We start from the raw sequence: 20,918 nt of genomic DNA, 5'->3' as shown, positions 1-20,918 counted from the left end.
GCCGTTTTCACTTTTCCTGTTGCTGATTGCCTGGGAGAAGAGAGTGTCCCCTACCTTGCTACACCCTCTTTCAGGCAGCTGTAGAGAGTGATAAGGCCCCCCTTATCTCTCCTTTTGTCCAGGCAAAATGTCTTGAGCTCCTTCAGCTGTTTCTCATATGACTTACTCTCCAGACACTTTTCTTGCTCCATTCCCCTTCTCTCTGGATGTGCTCCAGCAGCAAAAAGTCTTCCTTGAATTGAGGGACCCAAAACTGAGCACAGCACTCAAGGTGTGGCCTCCCCAGTGCTGAGTACAGGGGACAATCCCTGCCCTGCTCCTGCTGGCCACACCATTGCTGGTGCAGGCCAGGATGCCATTGGCCTTCTTGGCCAGCTGGGCACTGCTGGCTCATGTCCAGCTGCTGTCAGCAGCACCCCCAGGTCCTTTTCCTGTGGGCAGCTTTGCAGCCACTCTGCCCCAGCCTGTGGCACTGCCTGGGGTTGCTGTGACCCAAGGGCAGGAGCCAGCACTGGCCTTGTTGAATGTATAGTAATTCATTTATTTTTTAAGTTTATTGGTTCCTAGGAGAATGCATAGATTTTTGAGTCAGAGGGTGATGAACAGTGGGAGCAGAGCAAGGAGAGAAGTTATGTCATTTGTAGTTCCCCCAATAGTTCTCAGAGAGAAATATGTATCTGCTTTGGTGTTCCCTGAAAAAGAGTTAAAAGTGTGTTATTTTTTCTAATAAATTTCACTTTTCAGCAAACAAATAGTATTTTTTCTTTTGCCAATAGGAATATAAAGAATATGTTTGCATTACTGTGCATATTTTTTGAAATATTGCTATAAAAATGTACATAAGGCCATTCAGTAAAAGATTTAAAAATAATTGATACACCTGTATACAAGGTAATCCTGTTTGCCCTACAGTTGTTTGCTGTTCCTTACTAAATCGGCGGAAAAAGACATTAAAACAGCTCAGCAGCTCTAGTGACGCATTCATTGAAAGTACACTTTGGTTTTAGTGAAGAATAATTCTGCAGTTCAGTATTTCACCAAACAGAATTTCAAGTAATCGACAACTCATTATTTTACCATACATTTGCCTCTTGAAATAATGGTTTCTGGATTCCTGAGACTATTGAGAATCACAGTGTCCTGGATTGTCACACACAGCTTTTTGTTGGTAGTTTTCAGGGAGAGAAAATCTTTGGAATCTCGATCCATGTCTTGTCTGAAAGAATAAAGAAAAACAACCTACTGAAAAAGAAAAGAATAAACAGTGGTTTTTAGCCAGAATCGTAATAATTAGTTCATTTAAGAATTTTTGTTCTTTAAGACTTTTGACTAGATCTGTTGGATCTAAGGAGGCCTAAGTGTTGCACAAATGTTTTCATGGCACTGAGAAGCATTCTGAATATTTTGCTACCTTATGTGAGAAATTGTAATAGAGGTATAGATAATTGTATAGGTAGAAGAGGTATAGGTAATTTTATGAGGTAGCAGAATTAGACCAGCTCCTGTCTTTGGCTGTCTTTCTGTCACTACTTCATTCACTTATCTCTTCATTTAAGGCCTAATATGAGATATTAGGTGTCTGTGAAGAGCAAGGTCCCAACTTCCTTTTTACTTCTGAAAGAGCTCAGAAAGGACAGCCACTTAGAGTAAATACGTTTAGTTTGCCATGGGCAATATTAGACAGAAGCATTTTGTCTCTGCTTTGTGGTATGGAAGAGAAATTTTTCAATTTGCTTATGAAAAGATGAAGACTGTGCCTCCTTTTTGATAGATAATGTGATACAGACGATTTCTTCATGGTACAAAAAACATAAGATGCTATCTACTACACTGCTGCCCTAAGAAAAAAAGAATAAACTTTCAATATTGTCTTTTGTATTACATACACATGTAGAAAATTTGTGAAAAATGAAATCCCATTACAACCTGTTTCATCAACTGTATATGCACATTTCAAAAAGCCTTCACATGAGGTCTTGGTTGATATAGCTCTATACTGGAATTGTGTTGTGTTGGCATAAGCAACAAGAGAAGACTTGTCGAACAATTTCTGCTTGGGAATTGCAGTGTTTCTTGGCTGAAAATGTTAAAAGAATGTTAAACAGTTCACTTTTGTGGCGTAATATTGATGAATTGCATTTAAGTTCATTTTTACTGTAAGTGAATTCTTTGTATTTCTGTGACCATTTTATAATGCATTTTTCCATACAAAAAAGCATACAGTAGGGATTTTTTTTTAAAGCATTCTAGTCAATTTGCTTTGGGTCTGTTGACTTCACGTCCACTGGTAGCCATTTTAATGCAGTATTCCTCTGTCTCATGTATTTCCTTCTGTCTGTTTACATAATGTCATACCAGTAGTCATACCTATGTTCTTATGCTGCTGAGCAGCATTTTCGTGATACTATTGTACTGTACTATGTTTATCTATTTCTACACACTTTAAAAGTAATATCTCAGGTGAGACTGTAATGTTGGTGTAAACTCTTGTGAAAATTACAGGTGTAGTCAACCATTCTGAAATCTACTAAGCTTTTTGAAAATTAAATTTATACACTGTATGTATTCTAGGTGTTTCACGTGGTCCCAGCCCCGTCAGCCTTGGAAACCAGGACACCTTGCCTGTTGCAGTAGCTCTTACTGAATCTGTTAACGCCTACTTTAAAGGAGCAGATCCCACAAAGTTAGTTAAATAGTGAATTGTGTTGAATGTATTGAGTTACAATGAGAAAAGACAATGGGTCTACTTTTCATACTGGGGGAGGGGAATGAGTATGCATTAGAAGGGGAATTCAAAGGGGTTTTTTTCCCTGGGTATGAATGGGGCTTATTGCTCTGTAAGGGCCTGTATCGTGCCAGGAAATCATATACACCTGCTTTACACAAATGTGTTCAGTGGTAGCACTGAGAATGACAAGGATTTTTATCATTGTCAGGTAGGTATTACATGTAATTTTGTGCAGCTGAAAGCACTTCATTCCCTGTGACATCCATTGCTATGCTACTTAGGCCTTGCCTAGGCAGAGCCATTGCCATGTTTTCAAAGCTTGAAAAATATCCAAGACTACTGTATGCTTAAGCAGTTGAAATTTTTTATTTCTTATTTCATCTTACTTCCAAGCTGAAAGTGACAGTACATAGTCACATTGCCTTCATTTGAGATTGATTTTCTCTTTTAAATTTACTTCATAAGATTGTGAAATTACAGTGGTTGCTTTAAAATTAAGCAGTTAATGAGTTGCAATGAAGCTGATTTTTTATTCTCTTCTAGATGTATTGTGAAGATTACTGGTGATATGACAATATCATTCCCAAGTGGGATTATTAAAGTATTCACCAGCAACCCATCTCCTGCTGTGCTCTGCTTCAGGGTGAAAAACACAAGCAAACTAGAGCAGATTCTTCCAAATGCACAACTTGTATACAGGTTTTGTATTTTTTTAACATAATTGTAAGCTACATAATTTGTAGAATTGCTGTGTATGTAAATCAGAATTCTTTGCAGTCTGGTTGATTGCATTACATATAATTTAATTTTCTGAATTAATCTTGTTCAGCTTAGTTCCCTCCACTGCCACTATTAAAAATCTCAGTGATTATTGGACTTAAAATTTGTGCTGAGCCATAAAAAATAATTTGTAAATGTGTCTGTGTTTTCATATGCATTTTATAAATAATTTCTGTACGCATTAGTAATAATGGTAAAACTAAATTATGAAATAGTAGGTTTAAATGGAAAATAATTAGTAGGAGATTAATGTAATCTCATTTGCCATCTGCTAGTATATTTTAAAGCCAAATCATTGCACTAATCAGATTCTTTACATAACTATCTCTCAGATGTGTAGCAGCATGTTTGGAAGAATTTGTAGGAAAAAAAGGTTGCTGATGGAGTAGGATAATTGTTGAAATTGCACTTGGAGATATTGTTTCTTAAAAAAAAATAGAAGAGCTGGAATTTTTTTAGCAGAAATCCATTTAAGTTGAGCAGTTTCTATTTCATTTATTGGAGAAATTATTTGAACCCTAAGCCAAATGTTTTTTAATGCTGTATTTTTTTTAATTACTGAAATAATAAATCAGACCATATGCACGTACTCTTTTGTATTCAGTTTCATTTTGTTAGTTCATACTTAATGTTATTAATAATTAATACAAAATTAAGTTTAATCACTGTTTGACATGACAGTTTATAACTGAAATGTTACCAGAGATGTATCTGACAAAGTGAATTATACTGAAAAAGCATATTTTGCAAAAAAAGGTTAAAATATCTGGTATTCTTGAATGACTGGTGTAATATTTCATACCTAATTAATGGTCTTTCTTTGTAGTGATCAGTCACAAAGTGACTCCAGTACTAAAGACTTTTGGATGAACATGCAAGCTATAACTGTCTACCTCAAGAAATTATCAGAGCAGAATCCATCTGCATCCTATTATAACGTGGATGTTTTAAAGTATCAGGTAAACACTTTTATAGTTTTGCAATTTTTAAGGAATTCCAGCAGACATTACTCAGAATACATACATATATATATATATATATATATATATGTATTTTTATTTTTTTTTTTATATATATACATATATATACACTCAGAAATTAAAATAATTATTCTTTGTCTACAAGCATGGAGGTGAACTGTCATCCCTCATCTAGACCAGTTCTGGGTATCTCTCTACTTAGAATGTGTAGACTCTGCACAGACTTAGCATATTCCTGCTATGCTTCATGTCATTCCTTAAGATACAGGGCTTGTTTCAGCTTGCTAATGCTTCAGGTCAATCCTACAAGCAAGCTTCAAACATTGCTTTTTTAGATATTTGTCAGCCAAGTAAAATTCTTCTTTAAGAGATTTGATGTGAACTTCTTGTCATTAGTACTCATACTGTTTTTGATTTTGCAACTGCCTACGTTTTGGATTGTGTCACTGATGGATTTTAGTGCATGGTTCTGGCTTGCAGTTGAAAGGGAGTAGGTTTAGATTAGTTATGAAGAAAAAATTTACTCAGAGGGTGGTGAGTCACTGGCACAAGTTGCCCAGAGAAGTTTTGTATGCACCGTCTATCCCTGGCAGTGTTCAAGGCCAGACTGGATAGGGCTATGAGCAACCTGATCTAGTGAAAGTTTTCTGTACCCATGTTGAGGGTGGGTTGGAACTATATGATTTTTAAGGTCCCTCCCAACCCAAACCATTCTGTGATTCAGTCTGAGAATGTATGACATTCTGATTTCTCACAATGAGAAATAGAACAGTAGTCAGAATGGATTTACTGAGTGTAAGTCAGGCTTGACCAAGCTGACAAACTTCTATGGTGACACAACTGTCCCTGTGGATGAGGGTAGAGCAGTAGATATTGTCTGCTCAGACTTCAGGTGCCTTTCCACACCATCTATCACAGAATCTGTACAGAGAAGCTGGTGAAGAACAGGCTGGATGAGCAGACACTGAGGTGAACTGACTCCCAGGGCACATATTGATTTTGCAGTTTAATAGCTTCATTAATGATCTGAATGATGGGACAGAGTATATGAATCCTTGGCAAGTTTGCTGATGATGCCAAATGGGGATGGCCTCAGGACAAACCATAGGATTATTTTGCCCTCCTAAGGGGTCTCAACAGGCTGCAGAAATGGGCTGAGAGGAACCTCATAAAGTTCAACAAGAAGCACACTTGTGGAAACCAAGTGGAAATGATCTTGGCAGAAAAGGTCCTGAGGGTCCTGTGGGTTATCATGTTGAACATGAGCCAAACAACCTGCTGTTCATGCTGCAAAGGCAGCAGATGGTTTCCTGGATGGTCTCCTGAGCTGCATTAGGCAAGGTATTGCTAGTAAGTGAAGGGAGGGGATCCTTCTGCTCAACGCTAGTAACACCACACCTGGGGTGCTGTGTTCAGTTCTGAATTCATTGCTAATGAGAGCGGATAGAGTTCAGCAAAAGGCCATAAAGATTATGAGTATCTGTCCCATGAAGAAAGCCTAAGTGTGTTGGGACTCCAAGCCTGGAAAAGGGAAAATTCAGGGCAATCTCATCAATATGTATAAATACCTGAGAGAGGGCAAGAGATGACAAAGCCAAGGTGTTTTCACTGATGCCCAGTGTTAGAATCAGAGGCAATGGACACAGGCTGAATCACAGGAAATTCCTTTTGAACAGCCAGAACCGCTGTTTTTCTTGTGACAGTGGCTGAGCGCTGGGCACTGCCTAGAGGGGTAGTGGAGTCTCCATTCTTGGAAACGTTCAGAAGTTGTCTGGAGCTTAGGCAGCCTGCGTGAGCTGGAGGATTGGACCAGACAGCCTCCAGGAGGTCTCTGTCAACTTCAGCCATTTGGTGCATCAATGAGATGATGTTCTGGCTGTTAATAAAAAGCCTTCACGAATATTCAGGACATACTCACCTCAAAGGGAGAACAGAGGATTTTCTAGGCCTGTCTTGAAATGTCTGAACATCTGAGATAACTGTCTGCACAACAAAAAAATCCTGAAAATTACCTGTCAATCCAGCTGTTCATACCTGTAGTTTCCACATCTGCCTAGTGTGGTTTAAAATCCTGGCATACTGAACCTGCAAAAAGCATGTTAGGCACACAGATTTCTTGAGAAAGGTGAGAGGAAAAAAGCATTTGGTTTGAGGAAATGAGTACTGTGTATTCTTATAAAAATGGGGCATTGGCATGTGGAAGCCCAGACAGATAAAAAGGGTTTTGGGCTTTGGACAAAAAAGGCAAGAGTATGCACCAGGACACAGGAGTTTCCTCAGATAGATTGAGAAGGTGGTTGAGATGCATCAGCACAGTAGAATGAGCTCAGCTGCAGAAGCAGCATTCAGCCCTCCTGCAGCAGGAAAATAATACTTTGAAGAGGTAAGAACTATTCTGCTGGCTGCCTGTCCCACAATGACGGGTGGTGTTCTCTGTGCTGGCTGGTTGGGCAGCTGAATTGGCACAGCACACAACTGCTAAGAATGAAGTAATTTTGCTGCAAGCATGCATCTTGCATAAGGCAGAACACAACAAAAACAAACCTTACAAAAAAGTTATTAAAGAGCAGGAAGGAGCCTCATAGGCCAGAGGGAGTTCAAGCCTTTTCTGCAAGTATTTTAATTTAAAATTAAAATAACAGGAATTCCTTTAGGCAACAGTCTTCAAAATTCTGTGATTATGGACTCAGAGGTCAACTGTTCTCTTGATATTTTGCCAGCACTGAGACTTATCCTAATTACCATCATCCCCTAATTCTGCCTAAAAGTTGGATATTTTAATTGTTTCCAATGGTTTATTCTTTTACAGGTGTCTTCAAATGGCATACAGTCCACTCCCTTAAATCTTGCAACTTACTGGAAATGTGATGCTAGCACTACTGATGTGAGAGTGGATTATAAATACAATCCAGAGTCTATGAATGTGCCTAGTATGCTGTCTAATGTCCAGGTTGTGGTACCAGTAGATGGAGGAGTAATAAACATGCAGTCACTTCCACCTGCAAAATGGTAATATTAATTCTTTTCAGTATTTTTTCAGATACATTTCAGTGTATTATTTAGTGTCATAGTCTGAAAAATTTCACAGGAAGAAGTAGCAAAATGTGTAGTATCAGATGTCTAGATATTTTGTGGTCTAAAACAGAGATCATGTGCCACCAATTCACATAAACTGAAACAGTCAGTGAGTACCCATCCTAGCTGTGTAATAATACAAGCCTTTATGAATTTTCCAATGTTTGCTTTCTTTTGTTTGATAGAATAGACAATTTTAATACAGTAATTTGAAATGGTTAAAAAACATTTTCTCTTTGTGTGTAACAATGTATTCTTATAAGGAGATTATATAGAAGAAGTAGCAGAAAGGCAGGTTTTTAAAAAATGTCCTGATAGTTCTAACATAAAAATTAACTTATAATGGAAATACTTTTAAAACAAACTGGAGTAACTGAGGAGCTCTCCATAAGCCAGTTAGCACTATCTCTCAATTTAAGTGTCATGAAGATTATTAGACTAGCAACTACCTCCCAACACCTTCTGAGCCCATATTTACAGCAGCACTTCAAAGTGTGACATAGGTAGTAGGAAATTATATTACAAAGTTGCAGAAACAAGCAGAGGGTAGTGAGACTAGACAGAGTAGTACAGCCCTGGAGCAAATGTGAGTAAAATTCAATCACTGTGCCTGTACAGCATGTACATACTTGCCCAGCTGTAACATAGATCCTGGACTGTTTATTCCCAAAATGGTATTTTTAATGTGAAGAGGGCAAAGGAACACCAAGCTGAAGGAACTTTTAGGCTTTGTTAACCTTGTTTCTTACAGATCAGTTTAGCTTACAAAGCAAGGTTTAAAAGAAAAATAAACGTGATGCATTTATTGGATAGATTCTGATGTTTCTGGAGGCAATATACTTACAGGTGTATACTTACAGGTGTATATTGGACAATGTAGTAATAGAGTATAGTTTTAAGTGGAAAAAATTCCTTACAGGATTGAATCCTTCTTGACTTGGTATTTCAAGGAAAACTGTACTTCTAACCAAATTGTAAGCTTATTTTGAACAAGAACATGTTTAGTATCCTATCTGAACAACACAACTACACCATGGTAAAAGTAGTCTCCGTGCCCAGGCTTCTTCCACAAACCCCCTGTAATGAAGCTGGAGTGAAAGCAGGGATGCCCATCCAGAACACTCAGTGTTAGCTGAGAAGGCTTAGGGACAGTTGCATTAGTGAATTCACATAGGCAGCTTTCAAGACTCAGAATTTTGAGCCTGGCAAGCTGACCAAAGAAGAAAAATTCAGTTATATCCCAGGCAGGTATAATATTTCTGATATACTACCTGTTCCATCTAGTGGATTGGGTGGTGGGGTTTTGGTCTTGTTTTAAGAAAAAAGGTCTCTATAGCTTGACTTCCTTTCAGTAAATGCTACCATATGTGCTACTTATGTGAGCATTTCAGTCCTGCTACATCAATGGCAAGAGCAATTTCAAACCTATCAGCACTTCATGCTGCTCACAGCTTTAAGTTGTTGACTTTCCTCTAATGCAACTGCTAGAAACTCCTCCAGGAGTTAAAATGCTGTCAGCTCTTGGTACCCTTTTCTGCCCCTTTACAGTGTCTGAAGTTAGCTTGAACAGAGTGTTACTGATGCCAGTTTAAATAGAATGGAAATTGAATAAAATTCATTCTCTCAGGACTCTCACTTAGGAGAGAACAATCAACATTGCCCTCCATTCTACCTTCATCACAAAGCATCAAGGCATAGCTTCCAGACTGCTTCCAGAGTAACTTACCCTTTAAGACTGCAGAGGGGTTTGAATTTTGGAGCCACAGATGGGGACACAGGACAGTGTTAAATGTGTAAAAAATTACTGTATAAAATGTGTAATGGAGTGTGTTCTTCTGAGCTCACTGCTCTGGAGTGATGCAGACACACCCTTCTCTTTTCCTCTTTTCCTCCTGTAGTTTTCCACAGACTTACCTTAAAATATGCAAATATTTTTATAGGCTTCCATTTAGAGATGTCTGTAATATACCAGAGTAAATCAGGGGAAATAAAGTTCTAAACACAGTAGTTGTAACTAACTTACCATTCTCTTACAGGAATGCAGACCAGATGAAAGCATGTTGGAAAATATCTAACATTTCAGAGAAGTCTGAGAATGGAGGCAAGTTGAACTCTTTTGTTTTGCTTTCCTCTACAGACAATTTGTATCAGTAAACAGGTGATCATTTTAGCCTCTGTGTCCTCTAATTCCTTTTTACACATTTTCTTATGCTGTAACCTGTTTACTAGTTCACCTTCTTTTCAATTAATTGCCTCCTGAGAGATTCCATTACGAGTGAGATGTCAAAATATAAATTTAATTATTAGCTATATAAGGGAAAATAATGAAGTACCCTGAAAACAATTAGTAGTTCTAAAATTTAGATAGGATAGGAAATTTAGAGTTTAGATAGGATAGGAAATTTTTGCATTCATGCAATTTGGAAGTGAGCAGTTACTCAAATGAAAACAGGTTTAATACCTGTGTGTTTCCACACATAGATAATTTAAATACATTAGAAGGAAGTAAGTGGAAGAACTGCATTTGAAAAAAAAATTCCAAAAGTTCTGAGTTTAGATATTTTATTCTTGACCAACATTTTGAGTCTTGGCTTTGACCATAATGACTCTAGCAAAAGACTTAAACTATGCACATCTGCTCAGAGTGGTAATTTATACAATATTGGAAAAGGTACCAATAGTTGTCCTCTGCCCAGTGTCTTTCTCTGAGCTGCATTTGATGTCACAACCCCTGCAGTCTCTGCAGGTGCAGCATTTTCCTGAAGTAGTACAGCAGCCAAAGCATCTTGTCCTCAAAGCCTCTGTGAAGAAATGAACAGCCTGTTAAGAATTTAGTGAAAAGGATTGTGAAGTCACAGATTTGCCTGTAAATGTGACAGGTTTCATATAGAAGCCACAAGCATGGAAAGAGAAGACAACTTCTATTCCTGAAAAGGCTGCAAAGTCGTGGTTCTCATTCAAATAAAATCAGAGAGAATTTTAATTGAACATAGGTGATTACTCTAGTCTGGTGTACTTTGTCTTTCACTAACCTCACAGTTCTTTGCCATTTGTCTTCACTACATTGGATTAGCTCTCTTCTTTTTTTTTTTTTCCCTCCCTTTTCTGAAATTTGAGGCTTCTTTTAAAAGGAAAAATCATACTGAAACACAAATGCAGCCAGATGAAGAGGAATTTTACACCTGCAGAACAGCACAGAATTGGCTGTTAGTGATCCAGTTTGCATCTTGTGTGTTGACAGCAGACTTGCACATATCCCACTGCTTCTGCTGTGTTCCTCTTCCCACCATCTTTGCCTCTCCTTTTCTTTGAGTATAAATATTTATAGTACTCCCAGTTCAGGAGGAAGCAATATTGTGCTGATCTTGCACTTACAGAAGCAAAGGGAGAAGTTGCGCAGACACTGTCAACGTCAGGACAAGCGTCTTCAAGTCTTCTCTCCTGGTGGACAGCATGATAAAATTTTAGGGGGCTTTTTATGGTCCAGCACATCTGTCAGCTGGAGAGAGATAAAACACAGAACAAACTTTCAAAGCACTTGAATATATGAGTTGACATAGTTAGAATAGAAAGAATTTCCAGTTTACTGAAATTAGGCAGACCTACTGAAGAAATTAAATTGATCATAAGCTAAATTTATCAAAAGTAAGCCACTTTGTGAAACAATTTCTTTTAGCTCCTGCTTTTATTTAGCTCAGTACCATTTCAGTTACTAACTTTCCTTGTAATTTAGCAGTTCTTATTGATAGGAAAGCAAGCTGTTCTAAAGTAAAATTATTCCATTAATTTTATTTTAAATCTCATTTTCCCAGCCCACTTCACAAGAGCAAGAAAAGACCTGTTTTAAAACTAAAAAGTAGTAGCAATGTGGGGATTTTGAAAACGCCTTTCATTGCCAACAGAAATGTACTTAAAGTAATTTTAAACTATTATTGCTTTATAATACTATCAAAGTGATGCCATTTCACCACTGTCTCTGAAAAAATCAACTGAAATTTGTGAGAAGTATTTAATCAGGCCTTGTCTTTAATGGAAACATAGTGATTTCTTTCCTCTGGGTACATTACTATAGAACTGCATTTCTTCCAATGTTTTTGTTCATGTACTTTCATCCAGATAGATCATGACAACTCTTAAATGTTCTGCTAGTGAAAGCCAGATAGTGCCTCCTATCTATTAATCAGATACCATCTACCACAAGATAGATGGTAGTAAGTACTTAGAGACCAGCAAGCATAAATTATTTTAGAGACCAATCAGATAAGTAGTAAGTGATTACCAGGCTGATACCCACAATTTGGATAATCTTGCAGAAATTTGTATTATTTCTCTTTAAATCATTCACTAGTCATTGTCTAAAACAGACTATTGGAAAAAACAGACCTGTATTCTTACCTGAATGTAGGACTGCTGCTGGGAATAGATCTCAAAGGTCACCATATTAGTTTCACTTCTTACTACTAAAAATTTGGAGAGATCCTTTTGTTTTTGCAAAACAATCAGCTTCTCAGTTTTGTTGTTTTTATAGGTTCTGGATCCCTTAGGGCAAAATTTGAGCTTTCAGGAGGACCCAGTAAACCAGCAACACTTGCAGTGCAATTCATCAGTGAAGGAAGCACCCTTTCAGGAGCAGATGTGGAACTCGTAGGCACTGGCTATCGGCTTTCCCTTCTTAAGAAGAGATTTGCCACTGGTAAGACATTAACATGCTTATATATTCAAACTCATGTTGTATGTTCTCTAATGCTAAATTCTAAAAAATGAAACTGTTAAATGAGTGATGTATAAATAGTTACTCTTTATTGAAACACTTCTGACAAGTCAGTTTGTCAGTTTGTTTTTCCGTAGTTATTCAGACTGCTCCAAGGAAAATATTGACAAAATCTGGTTCATCTACTGACTGCAAAAAACTTATCTTTGTTTTTCAGGACGATATATGGCAGACTGTTGATGTACCTGTGAAAGTCATTGGATCAGGAGTGCAAGAAACACTTGTGACAATAGGAACTCTGCCCTCTCTATTTTTCAAACACTATTTTAACATGCATTAATTTTTAAAAATATTTACTTACTTTGAGGCTAAACTACAGAAAGTAAATGCACTTTTAAGAGTCATTTTGAAAACTTTATTACTTTACAATAGCACTGAAGTTAACTTCAACACTGTCTGTAAATGATCAACTGCAATACTTGGGAAAATTTGTTGAAAAATTAGTAACTTTGTATAGAGGAAGTCAAAATAGTAATCCACAGTTGAAATGGAAGTATGAAATTTTATGTTGTACTGTAAACATTAAACCTAAAATGTAGGAGATCTAGTAAGAAATATTTGAGCTTTTCATAAGTAATACTCATTTTTCAGATTCTTTAATTGCCAGCTTTTAATTGACAGTTTAAAGATAGCAGAGGCTGTGTCTTGTGTAGTTCTTCTTTTCATTCACACCACAAGACCAGCTGAGTTAGAGATCTATAAAAGTAACTTGATGCCCAAGTATCATATATTATTAAAATGTAAGTTGTTTCATATAGGATTTTGTTTAACTAAGTGCAATGTGTTACAAATTGCAAAATACAGCAGAGATTTACTTCTGCAGTTAGTAAAATTTGTTGGGCCTTGTTATTGTTTGAGTTAATGCAGTAGATTTAATTTATTTTTATATTAATTGCATAACTTTTGTGCCTTTTAAAAATGCCTGTGCCTATCCAATTTGATACTCACGTGCCTCACTTCCTTTTTCAAAGTTTGGCTCTTCATCAAGAAAGCATGGCGTTTGTATTATGCACAGAATTTTATAAAAATTCTTTTTACTGCAATTTATTCAGAAGGCAGGTTTGCAAAAACCGTAGTTTGTTTTAAAAGAAATTTAAAACACTGAATTATTTCCTCGAGGAATAATTGCAATTACATGTGGTTTTAGTAAAGGGAGCTGCATCATGCAGTACTCAGAAACGTTTTCATTAACTAATTTTAATGTCACCAAAGAAGAGAATCTGAAAAATCAGTGACGACAGGAAAAACAAACTTCTAAAAGCAAACAGCATTACTCTTTGCTTTAGCTATAAGTCTTCAGCTTTGAGTGGATTTGGGGATGTGTGATGTGAATGTACACATAGTACTTCAGGAGGCATTGTAAAGGATATTTTGTGGCTGCAGGATGACAAATCCTGTCATGTGTTCATTTTTATATAGCTACCAATTTTAATATTTGTATTGTAATCTAATATGCTTGCTACGGCCTAAGGAATTGCTACAGGGAATTGACACATGAGTAACAATTTTTTAAGCAAGTCACTAATTTAGAAAGTTTTCTATGTATTTGTATTACCAAGCTTTTTTTGTAATGTTGAAATCATAAGCATTGGGGCAACATAATTCAATAACCTGCATGTGGCAATTTCAAATGAACATTTAGTATACCAGAATATTTCAAATTCTCTATTAAAACAATAAAACATGCTTGAGTTAATTCATGCAAAGCCAGTAATGAATTGGAGTGCTGAAGCTTTACAAGAAATTATGCCTTTGTAGAAGCTGCGTAAATTGTCGTGTACACTAGACACTTCTGCCGGTGAGAGTTTCATTGTTAGTACTAAGAACATAGTGTACTGTAGATTTGATTGGAAGAGTATATTTGGCTCCTATATTTTGCTAATCTTATTGATGATAAATTTACAACTCATAAAATGGTGTTTTTATTGGAATTTTAATTGTAACCTGCTTTACAATCAAACTGATTAACACAACAATATTTTATTAATGAAAACCCAAATCTATTATTGCTATTTTTAATCAAGTATTACATTAATTTCTACAATAAATGAAGTAGTTAATGTTTCAGCACTTTTAAACTAGCCTTCATTCAGGTGTTTTTCATACATTTGCTTTGGGTGCAGGTTACAATTTTGAAGCCATACAAGTTTATATAGACATTTTGTAAAGAAACTCAAAAACAATGTAAAAAGTATGTGTAGCTATCTGACTTAAAATAAAAAAACTTACTTAGCAAGCTGGTTCTTGCTTGTGTACACAGCAATGTCCCTTGTAGCTGCCTCCTAAGAAAATTAATTTGTAAACACAACTCTAAAGGATCTGAATTTTTATGAATTGTTACTACGTTAGACTGTAAATTAGAACATACAAGTTTATCTTTCAAAAATTGTAAATACTCTGAATTTTCATAAAATGTAAATTTTAAAAATTTGCACCCATAATAAACATGTAATATATAATTTAAATACTGATTTATGTTGCCTGTACTTTTGCAGTTAAGTTCTTCTAAGCAATAAGGTAATAGAGAAAAACCATGCCTGCATTGAACATTTGAATAGATTGATTTTTAAGTGCTAAAGGGTAGAGATCAGTATGATCTCTTTTGTATATTTAAAATCATCACAGAGAAGGAGGATGGAAAGATAACTTCTCCAGAACGTTTCATCTTTACTAAACTGTAATGTCTGAGATGTCTGTAGTGCCCTATACCTTTACTAAATTGATTTGCTTCGCTAATAAATTGGATTAGGCAAAACTATGGATATGTTTATGACAAAAATCTTGACTTGTGGACATGAGCTGCTGTCTGCAAATAGTGCTATCAAATGCTGTACATTGTCTTCATTTATGAGCCTGTATCTTGTTGTGTGTGCAGGAGAAGAATTAGTGACAAGATTAAACTAGTTCCTTCTGATTTCTAATGTTCCACCAGTCAAAAAGAGTAGACAATTTAGTACTTCTTCAGCAGTCTGTATGATTTAGTCCCAAGCTTTGAGCACAGAACAGAAGCTGAAACTGAACAAATGTTTTTGAATCTGTTTGTTTCCTACTAATCCCACGGCCTGAAGAGGCTTAGTAAGTAATGACTTATTAAATTCACTTTCTCAGCTGGTTGGATATCACTGCAATAGAGGTACCATTCTTGTCATGCAGGAAAGCAGTAGTCCAAGGGCTTGATTCTTATCTTCTGCTGGCAGGCAGGAGTGAAGAACACAAGTACTTAGTGGTCAGACTGAGTGGTCCCTCCAACACAGTAGTCTGGTCTTCAACACTGGCCAAAGAACAGACTAGAGCCTTCGAGAGCTAATGTGTCATTTGCTTTCTTATCTCCCAGCATCTCATTTATTGGTTAGAAATGCAAAAAGGTGCTGCTCAGTTCTTCTAGTTTTCATTGAACTTAAAGCGTAACAATTCTGACTGAGGCTGCTCTGGCACATCTGTTAACACTTGACTTGTACCCATATACTGCTCACAACTGCTGCAAACTGGATCTCTACTGTCCAAGCAGGTTTGTGATTATCTAAGTACACAATCAGGTCATTTTTCAGGGAAATCTATCTCTACCACTGCCAAATAACATTTATGTAGGGTATTTGAAGGAGCTATGGTATTTGATTATGAACTGGAACAGCATGCGAGTTACAACTGTAGCAAGTTTTGCTATCTAACATAAAAACAAGATCTTGCATCATGGCAAAAAGTATTACATTTCAAGTCTTGTATGTTTGCAAAGCTTAAGATACACAGATGTTAAGATGCCTATCTTAAGTTTTGCAATTGCTACATAATTGGTTTCCATTTCAGTTGTTATGGAAGGGAAATTATACTTAAGAGCATGCAAGAAAAAAAGTCAGGAATTCCTCCAAGCATAGCATAAGCTAAAAACAGTTCAAAGTACTAAAGCATCAGATAACACATCTACTGTTGAGGTACCATTGATTGGACTGATTAAAAAGTCTCTCAACTGAAAACATAATTTTTATCTTTAATTCTACATATTATTACACCGGTTAAGTATTCCTGCTCAGCTCACTTTGATCTCCATGTTTACTGACGTGTTGATTTTTGGATTCTTCCTTAGTTCATTCAATAACCAATATGAGGCATACAGTATTAAAAGAAGAGGCCTCTTCTGCATTACTTACTGAACATTTAGAACTCTAATTCTGCATTTTCTGTAACTGCTTTTTATCACTTCCTTTGGAACCAATTCTTTTCATTTTTCAATCTGGGATGCTATTTTAATTAATGTAACCTAAAATATTTGTGTTTGTCTTTGTCCCAGATGAATTAATTTCTAAAGATCTTGTTCTGTAACTTAGTTATTATTACTCAGGAGGTTTTTTAACTTTAAAAAGTTAATAATCATAAGCTGTAAATCATGCCAATTTCACTACTCTGATTATTCAACTTTTCCTTTTATCATGTCCCAACCTGTCTTCTTGAAGTTCTCAGTTCTTAAGTCATGTTTTCTACTCCAGAAAGTTAGCAGTGGTAACGTGTTCAGCAATGACTCAAATCTTTCTCCATCCTGGTTAAGGAAGCAGCCCATTTTTATAATAATTGTTGATTCGCCTCTCCAGATGTCCCTTCCTTTGATAAGCTCCTTATAATATCCACAGCCTTCCCTTCTGTTTCCCGCTCTTGTTATTGGTAGGTTATATGAACAGTCATCACTGATACAGAAATGTTAAGGCTGCCCCAGTGTTAGTACCGATGAATTGTATCCAGGTAAGATGCACCAATGCAGGGATGGAAGAAAACCAAAACCCAACTCAAAAACCTCAAAACTGTTGTTCACCTTCCATCTCTGTTGAGCTCTCTTTCTCTGACACCTTACAGGACCATTCATTTAGACAGAGAATCAAAGACAGACAACAGATAGGACTTTAAGCCCCTAAGCACCCCTAAGACTCGTTCTTCAATGCAAGTTTCTCCTTCACAGGTGAGAATCCCTTGGCCTGTGTGCATGAGTCCCTTCTCACTTCTGAGCAGTTCCTAGACCGACAGCACACTAACTGCTCGGGTACGTGAATACAAGGAGGAGTGGTGTAGTCTGTGGTCTGCCATCTCTGCAGCTGACATCCCTCTGAAGTCTCACCAGTCTGTTCCCATGGGTGGGCCAAGTGCAGCCACATCTTTTGCCCTGCTGAAATCACAGTTCCATGCTCTGAGTCACTTGATTGAAAACAGTAGATTGGATGCCTGCTTCTAGTGAGATTACAGAATAAATTTAGTTTTTGAGAACTAAAATGCAGAAGATTCCTCAATGTAAAAACTGCATCTTGTACATGTAGCATGGCCCTCAGATGACTGCTATTAGTCTGGCATAATTTCTTTAGATAGAATAGAGTAGTATAGAGCAAACACTACACTCACAGGAGAGAGAATAAGGAAATTACAGGGAAAAATTAATGTAGGCACAAGTGTTCCCTACAGATTAAGTGAAGAATATGTATTTGCCACAACTTTCCCACAGAGGAGTTGAAAATTTAAAAAAATTCAGGATGATGGGCCATTAGAGTCACTTTATTGGTATTTTGCAATATACTTGAGAAGACTGTCAAACTTATCAAAATAGTAGTGTCTTTAATATGATGGGAGAACATGGAGGATGTGTTCTCTGTCCACGTAGCTATGAGCCAGAACTTGTCAATACTGCACTCACCTAAGTACCAGCCTTTGCTTACAGGAAACAATAAATTTCCCAGTGAGAGAAATACGGAACCTGTACCCCCATTTTCCTCAGCTATGACCTTCCCAGATTGCTTAAGGTGACTGCTTTTGCCAGCTGCTCCCCAAGTGATGCCACAAAAACACTTATTAGAATTCAAGAGGTTTTTGGCAAATACCATTTTGTAGTCATTCTTCCAAGTGATTCTCCAGATCAAAACAGTCCTACAGTAACATGGTTTTGATAAAGAAGTGTGAAACCTTTGAATAATCTGTGTTTCAGGAAGGAGCTCATCCCTCCTGTAGGCAGCAACAGTGCAGTCTATGGTTTTCATACTGCTGATGATTAGGAAAAACCAGCTGTTGTCACAGGTTGTAAAAGAAGCTTTCAAAAAAGTGTTACGCTATTCTTGAAGTGGTAACTGTTAGCATCAGTTTATAAGCAAACAGTGTTCTGAGTTTTACCTGTTTAGAGTCCTTCTGGGCCCAGGAGCATGGACTCAGCTATACCTTCTGGCTAGGTGATCAGTGGAGGTGTTTGTATCAACACACAGGAGGAGCAGTAGTGTCCAGAAGATATGTTCACTATTTCCATTACTGACAACAGTCTACTGTTGCCATTATTTTAGTGTGTGAAGCAAAAAGGCTTTGTTTGTATGACAAGCAGCACCAGTGTCCTGCTATGTCCTCTTCACAGAAGCTGTAAAGTATTCACAGCATATGGTGCCATACACAACAGAGTCTGAACAGAAGACAGATTTTTGCACCACCCCTGTAAAAGCTAAGTGGTAACTTGCTATCTCCTGCTATTCCATTCAATGATCTTTTCAGTTTTTTTTTTTCTGGAATTGTAAAATATTGTAAAACAATAAGAATATTGCTAAGACCTTTTTTGGTGTTTGTAAGGAACAATACCTTTCTCACCTGTTCAGACAAAGATTGGTTATACAATTGTTTTAAAATTCTTGTTAAGTCTCTTTTGGACACTTGCCTTTAGTTAAAGGAATTCTATTCTCTTCAACATTTAAAGATGTTCCATACTGGCTCTGTATCTCCATTAAAGTTTAGGAAGCCCTTCTTTGCCTCTCTCCCAGCAAGGTAGGTGTTTTAATGGCTATTGCTGCCACTATCTATATGTAAAGACACATGAACTGTATGTTTACAACAGGTACACAATCAGATCTAACCAGATGTTTGCAAGTAATGATTCAAATGAGTATTAGATCACATCAGGTATGTCTTTCATTGTTCTCCATAGGTGTAACTGGCTCTACAGAGAGTAGTGTTAGCATATACTCCACTGTCATCTCTATAGCCCAACTATGGAAGTAGTAGCAATCATATCAAGGTGAGGACGATGTTAGAAATAGCGTGGGATTATTTCTGTGGTGAAGAAACTTATGTAAGCCTTAGGAAATCAGGCACACTGCATCAGACCTCCTTGCTATAGTCAGTATTTACTTTTAAATAAGAAAAACACACAGCTGCCGGTAAGGATCCTATTGGACTACTTACAGTCTGCTTACACCTTGATTTACAGAGATACTGTTAGCTTTCAAGTGGTCTTCTGTCATCCATATCTAACCTTGGAGAACTCCTTTGGAACACTTGCCCGAGTTAAATTCAGTGCTCTTGTACAGCAAGCTGTTTTCTTCTAGGAAGGTCCTAGACTCTGCAGAAGCTGCCAAACTTGCTGGCTATCAGCAGGTTATGGGCAACTCATTTGTAGTGCCAGAATGAGCTCAAAAGTGAGGGTGGGAGCATAGCAGTTGTGGAAATAAATAAACATAAATTGAACTCTCTCTGATGCAGTTGACCAAGAATCATAAATAACACCTCATCTTAAGTTGCCTATGTGAACTGCACAACCAAACACTAGTGACAACCAAGTCAGAACTACTTGATTGCATTTGTTGTTAGTAATCAGGTTCAAATAGTATGGCCAGGTAGGTGCTACTACAAATGGTCAACTTTTATATTTTTGAATATGCACATAATGCAATAATCCTTTGAGTGAGATGCCTAGCGTAATTGAACACAACCCAACTGGTTTCCACTACAGCTTCATGATGAGCCAGTATTGTCAAAAGGCATGGGCCAAGGTGTCCATCTTCACTCAACACCCCTTGTATCAGCTCTGTACCACCTCTGTATATATCTGCTTGTGATTCAACTTACTAACCAAACATAAGTCAAAGCCAGAAAACAAGAAAATTCTGTTCTAAGTCAAGCCAAGTGAACCATCTTGCAGGAGGATCTGGCAAATAGGGATTCCTGACCTAGGAGTAGAGATGGAATAGGGAATGAGTTCTCCCAGTATAGACAACAACACATCACCAGCCCAGGCCTACTAAATCACAGTCAGAGACGGGAACTAAAAGCAGCTGGCTCCAATGACATAAGGGAACGCTTTTCTTAATAGTGGCTTTAAATCCTGAAATTATAAATTAAAAAGATTGATAAGAAAAGAAAATTAAACACAGGGGTAGGAAAAGTCCACAGAGATAGTTTGACAGGGTAAAAAAATAGGTGTTTGCTCCAAAAAAACAACAAAAATGTTTAACTTCCATTATGTTGTGGGATCCATACTAGCTGGAAATGCCAGAATTGGTAAAAATAAAAAGAGTGAGAAAGAAAAGTATTAGTAAATATTTTGCCATATCTCTTAAAGGCTATCTAGATCATGTAGTCACATGGTGAAAATACTTTGCAATCCAAGAGTATCTAAAGAGAGATATTAATACATCATCTACTAAAACTAAATATTTTTAAACCAGCATATCTGATAAACAACATCCAAGAATTTAGGAAGTTGAATAAGCCATACCATGGATCATTAATTTTTATTTCAGTGATTCTCAAATACTGGAAAGGATTAAAAGATTAAAAGATAACACCATTACAGAAAAAA

The 20,918-nt window shown here is 36.9% G+C and overlaps 1 protein-coding gene across 2 annotated transcripts in view; it reads left to right on the top strand.

The window, feature by feature from the left end:
- Positions 1–15,092, top strand: part of FCHO2 (FCH and mu domain containing endocytic adaptor 2) — an 83,685-nt gene extending 68,593 nt beyond the window's left edge. For both annotated transcript variants that reach the window (XM_041486044.1, XM_041486043.1), the window contains 7 exons: positions 2,572–2,683; positions 3,272–3,427; positions 4,335–4,467; positions 7,298–7,497; positions 9,600–9,664; positions 12,092–12,256; positions 12,492–15,092. In XM_041486044.1, coding sequence (XP_041341978.1) covers positions 2,572–2,683; positions 3,272–3,427; positions 4,335–4,467; positions 7,298–7,497; positions 9,600–9,664; positions 12,092–12,256; positions 12,492–12,514 — 854 coding nt within the window. In that variant the 3' untranslated portion in view covers positions 12,515–15,092. The remainder of the gene's footprint in view (positions 1–2,571; positions 2,684–3,271; positions 3,428–4,334; positions 4,468–7,297; positions 7,498–9,599; positions 9,665–12,091; positions 12,257–12,491) is intronic.
- The last annotated feature ends 5,826 nt before the right edge of the window (positions 15,093–20,918 follow it).

The sequence above is a fragment of the Pyrgilauda ruficollis genome, unplaced genomic scaffold (assembly GCF_017590135.1).
Source record: "Pyrgilauda ruficollis isolate IOZ18807 unplaced genomic scaffold, ASM1759013v1 scaffold74, whole genome shotgun sequence".
Classification (NCBI taxonomy): Eukaryota; Metazoa; Chordata; class Aves; order Passeriformes; family Passeridae; genus Pyrgilauda; species Pyrgilauda ruficollis.
The sequence above is the reverse complement of the archived record's forward strand: the minus strand, read 5'-3'. Positions and strand labels throughout refer to the sequence as shown.